Source organism: Notolepis coatsorum (assembly GCF_963971535.1).
Source record: "Notolepis coatsorum genome assembly, chromosome: 5".
NCBI classification, from domain to species: Eukaryota; Metazoa; Chordata; class Actinopteri; order Aulopiformes; family Paralepididae; genus Notolepis; species Notolepis coatsorum.
In genome coordinates, this window is record NC_140169.1 from 15,825,890 (window position 1) to 15,844,113 (window position 18,224).

The 18,224-nt window shown below is 43.5% G+C and overlaps 1 protein-coding gene across 1 annotated transcript in view; it reads right to left on the minus strand.

Moving 5' to 3' along the window:
• Positions 1-1,214: 1,214 nt before the first annotated feature.
• Positions 1,215-18,224, minus strand: part of trim45 (tripartite motif containing 45) — a 35,177-nt gene continuing 18,167 nt past the window's right edge. Inside the window, exons 5-8 of the mRNA XM_084315267.1 lie at positions 11,219-11,348; positions 7,815-7,929; positions 6,943-7,069; positions 1,215-3,458 (exon numbers count right to left, since the gene is read on the minus strand). Coding sequence (XP_084171393.1) covers positions 3,304-3,458; positions 6,943-7,069; positions 7,815-7,929; positions 11,219-11,348 — 527 coding nt within the window. The 3' untranslated portion in view covers positions 1,215-3,303. The remainder of the gene's footprint in view (positions 3,459-6,942; positions 7,070-7,814; positions 7,930-11,218; positions 11,349-18,224) is intronic.

Consider the following 18,224-nt stretch of genomic DNA (forward strand, 5'->3'; position numbering starts at 1 on the left):
CTCCTGGCGGTTTACTTAGGTACCACAGGACTCTCATTCAACTATAGTTTAGGAAGCTTTAATAAAATATAATAATGCAGGACGTGCTCAGAGGTCTTTAATTGGCATGCAATTATCCTCAACACACACACACACCGGAACACACACGCATGCATTGTCTCTGTAGGATCGCCGATGTGATTCGTATCTGCGATTAACCCATCCCGTCGTCCTTCCCCCCCAAGGGCAGCCGGGAGCAGACAGGCGTCAACATGAGCTGCGCCAGGGGACCAATCCAAGTGCTCCTGTCCGTCTTCGTCAAGGACGCCACAGCGTTAGCGATCTGTTGTTGTGCATGTTTTTCCATTGGGTTTATCTTATCGGGGGGGGGGGGGGGGGAACCCTTGCGAGCACGGGGAGAACATGCAAACTCCACACAGAAAGGCCTGGGAGATACCCCACCTGGGTACCTGGCATCATGGAAACCTTGTCCCCAAGTGGGAATCGAACCCTGGACCTTCTTGCTGTGAGGCGACCGTGTTAACCACTACACCACCGTGCCGCTGTAGAGGACTTGTGGAGGACAACAAGTGAGGCATTGTTCAAATCAAACATGGTTCTTTGCAGTGAGAGCAGTTTGTGGGTAAATCCAAATGCATGGTTTTGACAGGCACGGAAATTCACATCCTTTAATTATTAGGGATCATGTTAATTTTCAGTACGTACAATTTAGCTGATGCTTTTATCCACAGCGACTTAGTTTGTGAACAACATGGAGGGGTACATCTCTGGCAGCTAACAGTCAGTGGCATATTGTTTGTCAAATAGTATTGAGCTTGAGTGTTACACTACTCTGAGTGATTGATTGAAAATTGTATTAACAGATTGCAGAATGGGTACAGTACAGTACAGCTCAATACACACAATTGTTAAGGGGAAAGACTTTCATCTTGTTTACATCAGGGTCCCCCATTTTCAATTAATCATAATAGTGCATAGTAATATAGACATGTTAGCAAGATTGGTAGTAGTATAAGAATAGAAGCTTAGTAGTAGGGTATATAATAGTAAAAAGACAGTAAGAGGGTTAGTTAAAAAAAAATATATATATATATTTATTTCAGATATTGTTTGAAGAGGTGTGTTTTTAGTCGACAGCAGAATATGTAGCCTATGCTCACCACAATAGACAAAAGAAACCAAGCTACTAAGTTAATTGAATATATTGTATTTATTTTGGATCACAGGCACGATCAACATGTTCTTAATCAAAATCAGTGACATTGTACAAGGAGTTAAAATGCTACTATATAAACCTCAGCTATAACAGAATTGATCGTTTTAGTAAAAAGTATGAAAAGCCACACATGTACAAAATCCACAGCCCGTGGGTTACGGGAAACATATGGAGAACATCTACACGGTATAATATCAATAGCGGTAAAACTGTTTTGTCTTCACTACAAAGATCTTAAGAGCACATATTTAAAACATATTCCTAACGTGAGGCACTTGCATAGCTCTATTTCACTGCTCATCTTTACCGTCTATTAGGGCTGTCCCCGACTAAGGATTTGGATAGTCGACTATGATTGGACGAAATTTGCCGATAGTCGACTATTAGTAGACTATAAAAAAGAATATATATATATATATATATAATACATATTTTTTTATCGTTCCATTTGGGCTGTGGGGGGTGCTTAATGTCTGAAGGAGTCGACTGAAGGCTTCTTGTCCTCTGCAAAAGCATGCAATTGGTCCACTGATGGATACATCTTGATATTTGTCTAGTCTAGTGTGTTCATTAGATGGGTGAAATCCTCTTTCTGTGCCTGTTTTCGTAGGCAGTTAGCCTCTGGTATGCGTGCCATTAGCGTTAGCCACGCTTCTAGGCCTATTTTCTTTTGGAAAGAATGATAATTTTTTTTATATATATTTTTTTTTATAAATATATATATATATTTTGTATTTGACTAAGAGGTTGGCAGTCGACTACGGCTCCTTTCGACAGATTAGTAGACTATTCGACTAATAGGGGTCAGCCCTACCGTCTATAAGGTTTTATTACTCCTAACATATAAAAGAGTTACACCCGCGGTCACATACTGTACAAGATAAGGCATATTCAGGATAAAAAAACATGATGACATCAAGAGAGTCCTTGAGACTTTAACGTCGGACACAGCACTCTGTATTCTAATTAGAATGAATGAATGAATGAAAACTTTATTTAACAGATTGCAGAATGGGTACAATACAGTACGGCTCAATACATACAATTGTTAAGGGGATGCAGACCTGAGAAAGACGTTCCATCAGGGTCCCCCATTTTCAATTCATATAGAACTCTACTTTCTAGGTCACAATGCTTGAGAGACAAAACCTTCCCTCTCTGCAGACGTCTAGGCGTTGAGTTGACCGTATTCTCACACGCCGCGGCCATTTTGCTCTTATGTCTCGCTCAGGTTGAGATTCCTTTCCACCCGTCCCCCCACCTTGGTGGAGAAGAATCCCAACCTGAACATGAGCATAAGAGCAAAACGGCCACCGTGTGTGAAAGCGGTCAATAGTGTGTGATCAACTGGAAAACGTCGGGATGAGGTTTTGAGTGAAGACAGACAGCAGCAATTGATCATTGTTCATATTGAACTAATAGGCCAAATAGTCTCTGCCATTTATTATATATTTATCGCTTGTCTTGATTAAAAAAAAAGATATACAGTATATCTGAAGAGGGTTTCAACTTGACAACAAAAAACAAACATACTAAAATGGACTACGTTTGATTTCACATCAGCTATTGATATTAGCCGACACTCCCAATGAAGAGATAAACTTGGGCCCACGGTGTTCCTTAGCAAGGCAACTGAACTCTCAAACCTTTTCTCCATCCTCCAGTCCCAGCTGTCGCTTCCATCGGACAAACTTCAGATAGGTAAATTCCACTGAAACCATCCACATGTGTGAACGATCCAGTCTCGATGACAACAGTAACACAATCAGATTTCCTTAGCGACAACAACGCAGAATGTTGAAGATGGTGGAGGACCAGCATCTTTTTTGGACCAGGTGGGCTCGCGCTCATCCTGTAGAAACCATTAGTTCCACATGCCAGGCATTGAGAGGCTACCATGCGCTATCCTCCTGAGTCAGATTAGGCACTGCTGGGCAGGGGACCCCTCCTGTGGTTCACATAGCCCATTGCATATGGCTTTTGAACTACAGGCAGCTGTTAGACACAGAAGGGATTTTCCATAAAACGGACGACAATTAAACAATGTTCTATTGTGCTGGTATCATGGTGGGTGGAGTGCGGAGGCCTCAGAGCTCTACAGTTCGGAGCTGGCCACGAGGGGACACGGCAGAGACCACGCTCTGGGGCAGGCACTCGGACTGCTCAGTGCTGCTGCCACAGCAGGACCAGTGGGACTTCCCAGGATGACCCTTATGGCCGTGGCCACAGCCCTGGAACCCTCCTGTGGATAGACACACACACACACACACACACACACACACACACACACACATGAATGTTTCAAGCAAGGAGAGATTGTTACCAATTCTGCTCTGCCTGTACCGTCTGGAACCCTGAGTTAACTGTGCTGCTTGTGTTGTCTGTATTTCTGTTGCACATCCATCGTCAAAGAGGAATGGTTTGGAAATCGTTAGGCTTGGGTACTGAACTCTGTACTTTTAAGGGTACAGATCAAATTACATCGGTACTACAGAGCACCGATTCACGCTAGATGAATCGGTACCAAACTTCGGTACCTTTACATGTTTAGAATAAGAGTGTAATATACTAGACAAGAAGGAGCCTTTTCCGCTACGAGGGCCATTTCATGTATGCACGAGGAGACATAATAATGATAATGATAATTTCAGGAAGATTCGATAATCAGGCGAAAAATGTATTCCACTCAAACGCTATTATCGCGTCTTTTCCTGGGATTACTAAGAAACACCAAAACTATACCCATATTCAAAACGGTATAAAACGGAAATGTACGGATGAAAAAAAAATCTGTTTTGTGCATGTTGACTGGAAGCAACTCACTGACAATCGTCGGGTGTATTAGACCCATAGCTATAATATAAGATATATTTTAAATTCACAAATTTCGCAGTCTTCCCATGGATTAAAGCGATGGCGCTCAAGCGCCCTAGCGCTGAATGAGTTAATAGAGTCCTTGCACAGAATGTTTGTGTAGTTCTCCTTTTTACAACATGGCTGCCTGTAACATAGCAACCATTGTTTTGTCCATGGCGATGGAAGCAGAGCCATTTATTACTATTATAATTTATCACTGGTAATAAATAGCTCTGAATAGAAGGGACATGTGTTGATGTATGGGGAAAAAAACACATAAACCAAAACATAATCATTCATGTAGAACAGTAATATCATGCTTTGACAGTGTTTAATTACTATACCACTGCACATAAATCAGGCATTTTCTTTTGGAAGTAGTTACCAGGTTACAGGCTGGAAGGAAGAGAACAGGTACAAGGCCTCTATTCTCAGCCCTGAATGTTGATGCTTATGATTATTCTGTTCATCATGGGTATCTATGAATTTCCCAGCTATCAATGTTATAATTTAGCTTCAGTCTATTACCACATTCATGGGGCAGTTAAGCCAGTGGGTCAGAGTGTTGTGTCAAATGGAATATTGGAATATTAGGCTTCTAACAGAACATGGGCCAAAAGTAGAATTTACTTTACATTATTTCTTAATTCAGTTTTTCAAACTTTTGGCTGAGTATCACAGGTTACAGAGTTCAACGTCCACTTTATGTTCACTTTTAGGCTGGGGTTACACTAGGGCCATTTCATTTAGTTTCATTTAGCTTTTGAGAACGCTGCGTATTGGCAGGCAACTAAGAGTTAAGTTAGACGTTGTTTTGTCATGTCTACTATATACATGTAGTACAATGCCAAAGCAGTAGGTGACGATGTAATTCAAACATGAAGGCCATTTTCAACCAATCAGAAAAGGTTGAACGCGTCACTCCACATCCACATCCTGCTCAAAATCTCAGAGAGCCACAATCTTTATACCTCGCATGAGCCATTTAGCTACATAGCATACACTGTATATTTTTCAGCAAGAAATAAAATGCAATAAACAAAAACTAATACATTCACTGTGTTCTGCCTCATTTGTTGATGATTTGTTGATGAAACAAAACTAACATCAACACAATTGACCACCAAGAGCGGAGTTTAGTCCCACAAAAATATCGCCAATTTTGTTAGCTTATGTGCTAACGTGATTGGGATATGCCATTATAACAGTATAGCATTGTGGCTAGCAGCTTGGTAACGTTAATGCTAGCAGAATGAATGGATGTAAACTTTATTTAACAGATTGCAGAATGGGTACAATACAATACGGCTCAATACAAACAATTGTTAAGGGAATGCAGACTGTTGTAGCTTGGACTGGGCTCCTTATAACAATAACTTGACAACACGTTGGTAGCCGTAGCTACTTGGGACAGCTCTGCTGTAAACACTGGAAATAACCGTGCGGGCCTCTACTGCGCATGGGCATTGGGCAGAACGGCTCCGTATCCGGCTCGCGCAGATTACATGGCACCATTGTCGGCGAGTTTCCAAAACGAAAACACCTTTTCAGCGTTCCCGCTAGGGAAATGCGTTTTCCTGCCAAAACTGTGTTTCTTTTTAACTTGGACATGCAAACGTAATCATTCGGCAACAAAACGTTGCTGTTTTAGCCCAGTGTAAACCATGGCCTTAAAGTCCTTTGTATTGAGTTCCAGAGCTAAACATAATGTCAACTGTTAGAGGGGAGGAAGTCAACAACCATCTTCATGTTTTTAGTTAAAAAGAAATAAACAGAGTAAATACAATTTCAAATACACATGTATAAGATAGCATTACATTTGTATTCACATTATACATATTCCCATATACACATGTTTATAGTGTTTCTATAGTCTCAGAAGAAGTGGTTTATATAATATACACTATGTATACTATATGTATATATTAAGGCTGTCAAATATATCGCGTTAATATCGCGTTAACTCCCGATTCTATTAATGCCACTAATTTTTTTAACTCAAGATTAACTAAATTTTTTTTTCTTTTTTTTATAACTAGACTTCACTCAGGTGTATTATTGATGCTCTCATTGATACTATGTTTGTTTCTGAAGTGTGTGTGTGTGTGTGTGTGTGTGTGATATAGAGAGAGAGGGGGGTGAGAGAGATGAGGAAGGGGCAAAAGAGAAAGAGAGCTTGAGAGAGTGTGTGTGTGAGGGAGAGAGGGGGGTGTGTGATTAATCAGCCCTTGTGTGTGTGAATGTAACAAGTTCCTAACGTTTTCTTTCCCCTATTATTTCATGCACACTTTATTCATTGTTTTAAATTATTATTTTCTTTTAAGTTATTTTGTGCATCACTCTGTTTTGAATTTGATGCAAATTTGCAATGCATGAGGGTCATCCTTTTGTGTTAAATGGCTGCATAAAGCAAGCATTTGTTGACTCGCATGTTGATAAGAGTATTAAAACTTGGAACTTGAAAAAGATCTGTTTAAGGTAAAAAAAAAATTAAAAAATAAAAATGCGATTAATTTGTGATTAATCGCGAGTTAACTATGGACAATCATGCGATTAATCGAGTTAAATATTTTAATCGTTTGACAGCACTAGTATATATATATTTTTTTTTTTTCTCTCCATTGATTCACTGTTGGTGATGTTTCATATTTATTGTTTCATATTTATTTTGACATCTCAAGTATATATATTTGATTTTTCTTTTAGGCCATCTGGAGCCTCACCCATAATAGAATAAGATGGTTCTAAGGGTAAATCTATTCCTATAATTTCTTTAATCTCTTTCTGAATGTCTTTCCAATACTGAATTATTTTACAACAAAAGATATGGGTGTGTGGTCTCCCATATGGGATGCTGATGATGTCGTTACCTGGCATGGTTCCAGTGCAGCCGCAGCGAGCCTCTTTAGAGCCCCCACTGGAGCAGAAGCAACAGCAGTGAAATGTCCCACGATGCTGCCTGAACTTCCTCTTCACATCCAGGACAAATGGAGAACCCTGGGGGAGAGAGAGAGGGGGGGGGGGGGGGGAGAGAAAGAGAGGGAACATAATGCAATAGATAAAAAGGTACATCAGTCATCATCAGTGCTGACAGACAAGGTTCTTTCAGCAGGGCAATAATTCTATTCAGTTTCAATTCAACAAGGAATTTCAGACGTTATTCATAATGAAAAAATAGCACAATTATCAACTGAAAAATGATGTCCATTATTGATTTGGAGACTATCTAAGGAGCCTTTTAGTACAGAACACCTTACTCCTGAGGGCTGCAAAAACGAATAATCCACAACTAATCCATTATAAAAATAGTTTTTCCAATTTTCTTTTACTAATAGTTTTTTATTCGTTTTTTTAATTAGTTGAGTCTATATGTTATGCTGCACCTCCATGGCCTGTTGTTGAAGCCATTTGATGTACAGTATACTGTAGCAAAGGCTGTTAACACTGCGTTTTACGTTTTTATTATAAAAAAAACACACACATATATATATATATATATATATATATATATATATATATATATATATATATATATATATATATTTGGCACTCTTGATGTAGCCATACATTTTCACATCGTTTGAAAGATGATAAGATTATACAATGCATAAAATGGAGATTTCTTTATTTTTATCCGATTAATCAATTAATTGTTTCAATAACTATAGATTAATCGACTATCAAACTAGTCATGATTTGCAGCCCAGTCCTGAATGGGATCTAGCTCTCGTGGGTGAAATACCTTGACGTGCTGAGCCTTGACGCAGACCCAGACAGAGTAGGGCCCTGGTTCTACAGGTGTGTAGGACACTCCATAAGAGCCATCGTTGTCGTCAACCACCGCTGTCTCCACTGTGCTATAGGATAAAGTAATTATTCCCGTCCCTATGCATACAATATTATGGGATATTTGCAAAATATGCTATTCTGTTACCAAGAGAGAGAAAAAAGAATGACATTTGGTTAGTTATGGATCGAAGGTTAGGCACTTGCTCTGATCCCTTAAAGCTTCCAAGGTATACACACAGTGATTAAGGGTATATACACAGTGATTAAAGGTATATACACAGTGATTAAGGGTATATGCACAGTGATTAAGGGTATATGCACAGTGATTAAGGGTATATGCACAGTGATTAAGGGTATATACACAGTGATTAAGGGTATATATACACAATGATTAAAGGTATATGCACATTGATTAAGGGTATATATACACAGTGATTAAGGGTATATGCACAGTGATTAAGGGTATATACACACAGTGATTAAAGGTATATGCACAGTGATTAAGGGTATATATACACAGTGATTAAGGGTATATACACAGTGATTAAGAGTATACACACAGCGATTAAAGGTATATACACAACGTGATTAAGGGTATATACACAGAGCAATTAAGGGTATATATACACAGTGATTAAGGGTATATACACAACGTGATTAAGGGTATATAGACACACCGTGATTAAGGGTATATACACAGTGATTAAGGGTATATATACACAATGATTAAAGGTATATGCACATTGATTAAGGGTATATATACACAGTGATTAAGGGTATATGCACAGTGATTAAGGGTATATACACAGTGATTAAAGGTATATGCACAGTGATTAAGGGTATATATACACAGTGATTAAGGGTATATACACAGTGATTAAGAGTATACACACAGCGATTAAAGGTATATACACAACGTGATTAAGGGTATATACACAGAGCAATTAAGGGTATATATACACAGTGATTAAGGGTATATACACAACGTGATTAAGGGTATATAGACACAACGTGATTAAGGGTATATACACAGTGATTAAGGGTATATACACAACATTATTAAGGGTATATACACACAACATGATTAAGGGTATATACACAGTGATTAAGGGTATATAAACACAGCGATTAAGGGTATATACACAAAGTGATTAAGGGTATATACACACAGTGATTAAGGGTATACACAGTGATTAAGGGTATATACCAGAGCATGAGAGCGGCGCGGCGCGGGGAGTGGAGCGGGTGGTTTTGAAGTGAGCGACGGAGTGGGTTTTAAAATCGGTTGGCGCGACTTCCGGAGCGAGAGCTCTCCTCCGCTCCAAGCCGCTCCGGGCCGCTCAGTGCACACGATCACACAGAAACTGATGTAATATACATGTAGTACAATGCCAAAGCAACAGGTGGCTATGTACAAACATGAAGGCCATTTTCAACCAATGAGAAGGGTGAACCGTCACTCAAGTCCAAAGTAGAATCCGCCATCTTTAAATCACGGGTGACTGAACGCAACATTTATTTTCAGTGAGAAACAAACAAAGTCCAATAAAAAAAAAAAAGGATACAATCACTGTGTTCTGCATCATTTATTGATGAAACGAAACCAACATCAACACAATGTACCACCAAGAGCGGAGAGTTTATGTTTCTCAAAAAGCGAGACTGTTGTTGTTGTTAGCTTACATGCTAACGTGAATGGGATCGTCCATAGCATTGCGGCTAGGCTAGCCCATAGCTTAGTACTGTACAGCTAGTTGAATGGATAAACGTTATTTAACATTGCAGAATGGGTACAATACAATACGGCTCAATACAAACAGTTGTTAAGGGGGGGTGAAGAGTCATCAACACAATGTACCACGGAGTTTAGTCTCACAAAAAGCGAGAGACTAAAGCTACCGCTGTTGTTAGCTTACATGCTAACGTGAATGGGATCGACCATAGCATTGCGGCTAGGCTAGCTACCATATCTTAGTTGAATGGATAAACGTTATTTAACATTGCAGAATGGGTACAATACAATACGGCTCAATACAAACAATTGTTAAGGGGCCCAGGGGGTGCAGACTGTTGTAGTTTGGTCAAATCAAGCTAATTTACATCATGCTCCAAAAAAAAATTCTGCTGAGCGAGCTGTGGAGCGGGGAGCACTTGATTCGTAAATGAAGGTGAGCGGTGAGCGACTTGGGGGGGCGGGCCAACATGAGCGAATCGAACCAGACGTCTAGAGCGAAGAGCGGATTTCTCGGGCGCTCCACTCACATGCTCTGGTATATACACACAGTGATTAAGGGTATATAGTATACCCACAGCGATTATGGCTATATACTAGGGTTGGGTACCGAAATCTGTAAGGGTCTATCGACCAAATTATATCGGTTCAACCGAGTACCAATTAACGCTAGATCAATCTGTACCAAATCTTGGTACATTTACATGTTTAGTATAAGAGTGTAATATACTAGACAAGAGGGAGACTTTTCCACAAAAATATATATTACTGTCCAATCTCTTGGGTCTGAGGAGGTCAGAGGAGTTTGATCATATTTACTGAGGATGGCCACATAATGTTGATATTTGATCATGCGATTTATTTTGTGTGGTGTGTAACGTGAGTTACAACAATAAATAACAAAATGTTCTAAATAAATAACAATGTTGAAATTGAGAAGTTTGGAATTCTTTTTTACAACTGAAATTAAATTCTTCAGGGGATACAGAATTCCAGGAACTGGTACTGGTTCAAATGCGAGTGGTACCCAACCCTAGTATATACACAATGATTCTTGATGGGTAGGATCTGAGCATGTGAAGATTACAGTATGTAATTAATCAGAACTCAAAATTAGGGATGGGACTTTCTAGCAAAAGTGCTATTAGAAAATTCGTGTTTCATAATATCGAATATCAAAATAATCAAAATGACACCATTCACCATCGTATTATTGGCCTATCAACCGGCTTTAATAAACAAACAGAAACAGTAGCATGTGCATCTTTTTGATCAATTAGGCTATGAAAATTAGACTGCCACTAAATATAAAAAGGAATTAAATAAGAATGTTTGCTAGAAGAATATTCGATTGTACAAAAATGAAATCGATCTTAATAACAGAAACGACTATTCGAATTTTCAAATATTTGGTCCCATCCCTACTCAAAATACAGGTCAGTTTAACTCTAATGCTGGCAAGTAAACCAAACAAGTAAACCACAGTTTCAAGGTACATTTAAGGTCATCCATGTTTCTCTCCCACACGGTTAAGATTGTGTATCAAATTATATTCACTTTGAAAGTACAAAATATTATTGAATAAAAACGTTTTTAATCCGTCTAATCCATTGAAATAAACCCACCAGCTTTTCTTCTCCTTGTGGACGACGCTAACCAGGACGTGCTCCCCTCCCCGGCCCATCTGCTCCCCAGCGGAGTCCCTGCACACCAGGGTGAACTGGCTCTTCTGACCTTCCCTGCCCTGCTGCAAACCTGGGGGACAACAAGGACGGGTCATTCAGGAGACAGACAGAAAGACACAAAAAGGAGGCAGGAGCTTTTTGTGAGTGGATGTGCTCACACACGTACATGCACACAAATAAATACAGTCACATAGTAGGAACACACACACACAAAGACAGTCACACAGTAGGAAAACACACACATACAAAGACAGTCACACAGTAGGAACACACAAAGACAGTCACACAGTAGGAAAACGCACACATACAAAGACAGTCACACAGTAGGAACACACAAAGACAGTCAAACAGTAGGAAACACACAAAGAAAGTCACAGTAGAAACACACAAAAGTCTCTCACTCACTCTCACACACACCCCTTGAAGGTGTGTGTGTGATCGCGCATGGTCAAATGGTGAGGATCAAGGAGGCAGACACACCACATAAAAGGAGGCACCCCCAAAGACTACAAACAGACACACAGTTTCTCCCTCTCACACACAAAATGACCGCCCCCACCAAGCGCTTAGTCTAACCTTTTTCCGGCCAATTTATAGTACACAAATCCAATTTTAGCATCACTTGTGCGCAGGGCTCTACCAATGCTGACACACATCTTTCTCAACGCGGCCTGCAATCATTCAGGGGTTTTTACAAGCCCTCTCTGTCCCTGCGCGCCCCTCGTGCACCATTCTCACATACACAGCATTCACTTTCTATATATCGTTTCTATAATTCTCATATTATATAGGGAACATGATGAGTCTCCATATATACGTCTATCCTAAATATAGGTGACATTTTAATGATGCTATTTTGACCAGGTTGGTCAAATGGTCAGTGAGTATCCATGGACAGATATCCTCCACTCTGTTGATGCAAAAAAGGCTTTTACTTTTCTCCCAACCTATCTCCCAGGCTTATGACCTGTGTTTTCCCCTTGTACAGGCATCTCCCAAGCCTCATCATAAACTGATCAAACCATGGATAACCCCAGCTATTATAAAAATCCCTAAATACTAAACATAGATTGTATAAAAAATGTGCAGTTCCACTCCATTTAATCTTGCTCAATTTAGGAACTATAGAAATAAATTAACTGCTTCACATTTCTTGGTGGATTATATTGTATTATATGTAATTGTTTTTATATGTGTTATATGTGTATAAACAAAACAAACAAAAAAACTTTAAGTACACCATCCTCACATATGCAGCATTCACTTTAAGTACACCATCCTCACATATGCAGCATTCACTTTAAGTACACCATCCTCACATATGCAGCATTCACTTTAAGTACACCATCCTCACATATGCAGCATTCACTTTAAGTACACCATCCTCACATATGCAGCATTCACTTTAAGTACACCATCCTCACATATGCAGCATTCACTTTAAGTACACCATCCTCACATATGCAGCATTCACTTTAAGTACACCATCCTCACATACATTCACTTCAAGTGGCGTCCTAGTCACGCAAAGGGGACATTATTAGCATGCGCATGAATGATTAATGCAGCTTTGCACATTTGCGTCAATAACACCTCAGGAATTACGGTATAATTCCTGCCTGTTGTCTGAAGCTATGGTTCGGGACCCAAAATGGGTCACATGCCTTCTACTGGTGGGTCCCCACAAGACAGTATGTGTAATGTTTGAGCCAGAGGGTAGGGTCCTACCAGAGGGCTTCCAGATCAGAAATCTTCTGGCCCTGGACTGAAGAGGATATTCTGGCTCTAGAACGAAAGGTTATCCTATAACCTAGTTATATGAATACTGGCTGAGCGTCTCGCTCTCGCCATTATGAGATAACTCTTATCTCCTAGCACTTAATGTGCTCACGAAACAAACAAATGCACTTGCATGCACGTGACCAGGCCACGCCCCTGCGTCCCACTATATGACGCCGGACATGGTCACACTCCACCTTCCTCAGAAAGATTTCCAACACGGAAACCCATCCAAGGGATCTCAGGGCGCTAAGAGCGAGACGCTCATCCAGTATTCATATAACTAGGTTATAGGATAACCTTTCGTTCTAGAGCCAGAATATCCTCTTCAGTCCAGGGCCAGAAGATTTCTGATCTGGAAGCCCTACCCTCTGGCTCAAACATTACACATACTGTCTTGTGGGGACCCACCAGTAGAAGGCATGTGACCCATTTTGGGTCCCGAACCATAGCTTCAGACAACAGGCAGGAATTATACCATAATTCCTGAGGTGTTATTGACGCAAATGTGTAAAGCTGCATTAATCATTCATGCGCATGCTAATAATGTCCCCTTTGCGTGACTAGGACGCCACTTGAAGTGAATGTATGTGAGGATGGTGTACTTAAAGTGAATGCTGCATATGTGAGGATGGTGTACTTAAAGTGAATGCTGCATATGTGAGGATGGTGTACTTAAAGTGAATGCTGCATATGTGAGGATGGTGTACTTAAAGTGAATGCTGCATATGTGAGGATGGTGTACTTAAAGTGAATGCTGCATATGTGAGGATGGTGTACTTAAAGTTTTTTTGTTTGTTTTGTTTATACACATATAACACATATAAAAACAATTACATATAATACAATATAATCCACCAAGAAATGTGAAGCAGTTAATTTATTTCTATAGTTCCTAAATTTAGCAAGATTAAATGGAGTGGAACTGCAAATCTTTTATACAATCTATGTTTAGTATTTAGGGATTTTTATAATAGCTGGGGTTATCCATGGTTTGATCAGTTTATGATGAGGCTTGGGAGATGCCTGTACAAGGGGAAAACACAGGTCATAAGCCTGGAAGATACGTTGGGAGAAAAGTAAAAGCCTTTTTTGCATCAACAGAGTGGAGGATATCTGTCCATGGATACTCACTGACCATTTGACCAACCTGGTCAAAATAGCATCATTAAAATGTCACCTATATTTAGGATAGACGTATAGATGGAGACTCATCATGTTCCCTATATAATATGAGAATTATAGAAATGATATATAGAAAGTGAATGCTGTGTATGTGAGAATGGTGCACGAGGGGCGCGCAGGGACAGAGAGGGCTTGTAAAAACCCCTGAATGATTGCAGGCCGCGTTGAGAAAGATGTGTGTCAGCATTGGTAGAGCCCTGCGCACAAGTGATGCTAAAATTGGATTTGTGTACTATAAATTGGCCGGAAAAAGGTTAGACTAAGCGCTTGGTGGGGGCGGTCATTTTGTGTGTGAGAGGGAGAAACTGTGTGTCTGTTTGTAGTCTTTGGGGGTGCCTCCTTTTATGTGGTGTGTCTGCATCCTTGATCCTCACCATTTGACCATGCGCGATCACACACACACCTTCAAGAGTGGAGTGCGCCCTGACGCCCCCGGGGGGGACCTGTCCAGCCAACGTGTAGCAAAGGGCAATGCCCTCGCACAACCAATGTGACAGGCGCTGCTTGGACAGCGCTTCACCCGCACGAGGGCCACCGTAACAAACAAACAGTTGATCGGAAGCCCTGAGATCCTGCGTCCGACTGAGGTAAACCCCCAGTGCACGGACAGGACACGACAGGTGAAGGCTCGCCTCCAACTCACTAGCGTGAGGAGGCGGATGAAATGCCTGAACCACAATATCCCTGGAGCGAAAAGAGCTCCGGATATTCTTTGGCACGAAGACTGGATTAGGCCTCAGAGTCACACCGTTATTGGCCCGAATAGACCGGCACTCAGGCCGCACCGAGAGAGCACACAGCTCACCCACGCGCTTAGCGGAGGTGATGGCCAAAAGGAACGCAGTCTTAAAGACGGCTGCTCCAAAGGCGCCTGCTTAAGAGGCTCAAACGGGGCCTCTGACAACCGGCCCAGGACCAGTTGGAGGTCCCAACTCGGAGACGGAGAACATTCCACAGGCTTGAGACGCAGAGCAGGAAACGTTTCACGAGAGGGTGGCTGAACATCATGCCGCCCCCAAAACCCACATGACAAGAGGATATAGCTGCGGCATATACCCTCACTGTCGAGGCCGACAGTCTATTCAGGATATAACTGGAGGAAGGAAAGAACAGCGTCCAGGGGGCAGGACACCGGATCCAGGCCCCCAACCTTACACCACTCTTGAAAAGCACGCCACTTACCCGCGTAAACCGCGATAGTGGACGGAGCGCGCACGTTCCGGATGGTGTTGACCACAGTAGGGTTAAGACCCATCCCCTCCAGACTCACCCTCTCAGCAGCCAAACCTTCAATGGCTGCCCCAGAACAGGGAACAGACACAGCGATCCGCGTGCCTGAGAGAGGGCCCGCGGCGACCATGGAACAGGCCACGGCGGGGCTACCAAGAGCTGGATCAGGACCGGGAACCTGTGCGTTCATCGCATAGGCTATTTCATTTTAGCCTATTTTAATACAATTCAAATAATAAAATTGTGCTTAGAGGAATTATTTTCACCGGACATTATGACCGGAGAGATTTAAATATTCGGACTTCAACATATTTTGCCGGTCAAATACCGGTAATTACCGGCTAACGGAAACGCTGATCTGCGCCCACATTCTCCTTGCCAGGGATGTGGAGCGCCCTCAGGCTGCGCAGATTGAGAGACGCCCATAGCCAGAGCTCGACCGCCGCCCGGTGCAGACGGATGGAGCGTACTCCTCCCTGTCTGTTGATATACGACGCTGTCGTCATGTTGTCCGTCCTGATCAACACATGCTCGCCCACCACCAGGTGGCCGAACTGCTTGAGGACCAGAAGGGCCGCCCTCAATTCCAACACATTGATATGCAGTGCAGACAGGGCAGCATGGTACGTCCAGCTGCCCTCTACTGCGTTGGTCCGACACGCCCCCCCCCCCCCCATCCCGTGAGGGAGGCGTCGGTGAAGACCGTGACGTGTGATAGCCTGCTGCCCATGGAGATCCCGCTGGTGAGGGTACCAGTCCTCCCCCAGTGGTCGAGATCCCCCAGTACTGACATGGGAACCTTCAGTCGCTTCCACTTGTCTCTCACCAGGTCTATTTTCATACTGGAAAACCACCTCTGTATCCTCCTCATGAAGAGGAGGCCAAGAGGGACCACATAGTAAGCAGATGCCATCATGCCGAGCAGGCGCATCACGGACAGCGCCGTAACTGTCCTGCCAGGACGGAACCTCCTGAGCGCGCTGAGAATATCCTCTCGCCGTCGCTCTGAGAGGGTTGCCCTCATGGGCCTTGAGCTTAGAACCAAGCCAGAGTACTCTTCTTCCAGTTCACAGCTAAACCTAGACTGGTGAGGAATTCCACCGCCAGCCTGGTATGAGACCTGGCGACCTCCTCCGACCGGCTGAGGAGCAGAATGTCGTTGAGGTAGAAAATAACTTGTATCCCCTGACGACGTAGAGGCTCCAGCGCGGTCTCCACGCACTTGGTGAATGTGCGAGGGGCCAGAGAGTAGCCGAACGGCAGCCTCTGGTATTCGTACGCTACACCCTGAAAAAGGAAGCAAAGGAATTTCCTGTGAGGAGGGAAGATCGGGATGTGAAAGTACGCATCCTTCAGGTCTATGGAGGTGAACCAGTCTCCCACTCTGACAGCGACTATCAGGTGTTTGACGGTCAACATCCTGAACCGCCTCGCCACAATCAGCCGATTGAACGCAGACAGATCCAGAATAGGTCTGACACCTCCCGATTTCTTGGGCACTAGAAAATACCGGGAGTAAACGCCACGCATCGCGTCCTCCCTTGGGACCACGACGATGGCCTGCTTCGCCAACAGAGATTGGATCTCGTCGGCCAGAGCTGTCACTGCTGCTGACCCTGACAACAGGGTCTGTACCAAACCCAAAAACGGAGGGTGGGGTTGTGCAAACTGCAACACAAGTCCCCGCCTCAGCGTTCTCTCCATCCACCTCAACATATGGCACTGTTGTAGCCATACGTGATGATAATCCCAAAGCGCACCGGCCGCCACTTGGCGCTGGTCCGCCAGGAACCGTAGATAGGAGGCCCGGTCCCACCCGCTGTGCGTTGCCAACCCTGGACTCGCCAACCGCGCAAGCAGGGCGTCTCGCGGAGCCGGGATATCGCACCCTGACACTACCAACGAGGCAATCGCACCCAAAGGGGGACCCCGACAGAAAGGGCCGGTCTGATACGGGGGGAGCTGCCATCACACTGGGTGACATAAGCTCCCCCACTGAACATCTCCCCGGCATGTACTGCTGAGGGAAACCTGCTCTGCAGCTGGACATGATGGGGTGGGTTCCTACACACCATAGCCCTGTAGTGATATTACTACCACCCAAACCACGCGTGCCTGACTGACGACCGCCGGTCTTCCGGTCGGGGGAGGCACTAACGTGATACCCGGCCTGGCGAGGGCGGGCTGGGGGAACTCACGCTGCAACCTCCTGGGCCTCGAGTTCCCCCGCTGACAACCTTCTTCGTTGACAGACACAACACCAGGCTCACCAAACACAGAACGTGTGGCGTGGGAGCCGCTTGACAGCACAGCATTCTCACAGGCAGACCCAGGCCTAGCTAGCAACTGGGTGTCAGCCCCTGTTCCCATGAGAAGCGAAACGTGGGGCCGCTTGCGCTTCGCTGAAGGCATGCGGCCCGCAGCCAAAGCGAACAAATCAGAGCCTGTATCCCGCTGGTGTTGCGGGGGGGGGGGGGAGTGACCGGAGAGCGTGCTAGACACAGCTAGACTGCAACGTTTTTTTAGGGCGTGCTCATCTAATGTAGCCGATCCCTCGGCCGCCAAGGCTGTCGGCCTGTGATCACCTGTTGTCTTTGTGCCCAGGGTACCTCAGGTGGGGGAAACATGGCCGCTGGTCGGGGGCCTCGCCACAGCCGCTGGCAAGGCCGCACCCTCACCTCTGGCTGCGTGGTGTGAGGCGGTGTGGGGCCTAGGTCAAATACTGCCCGCGCTCCTGCGGAAAGACCAAAAA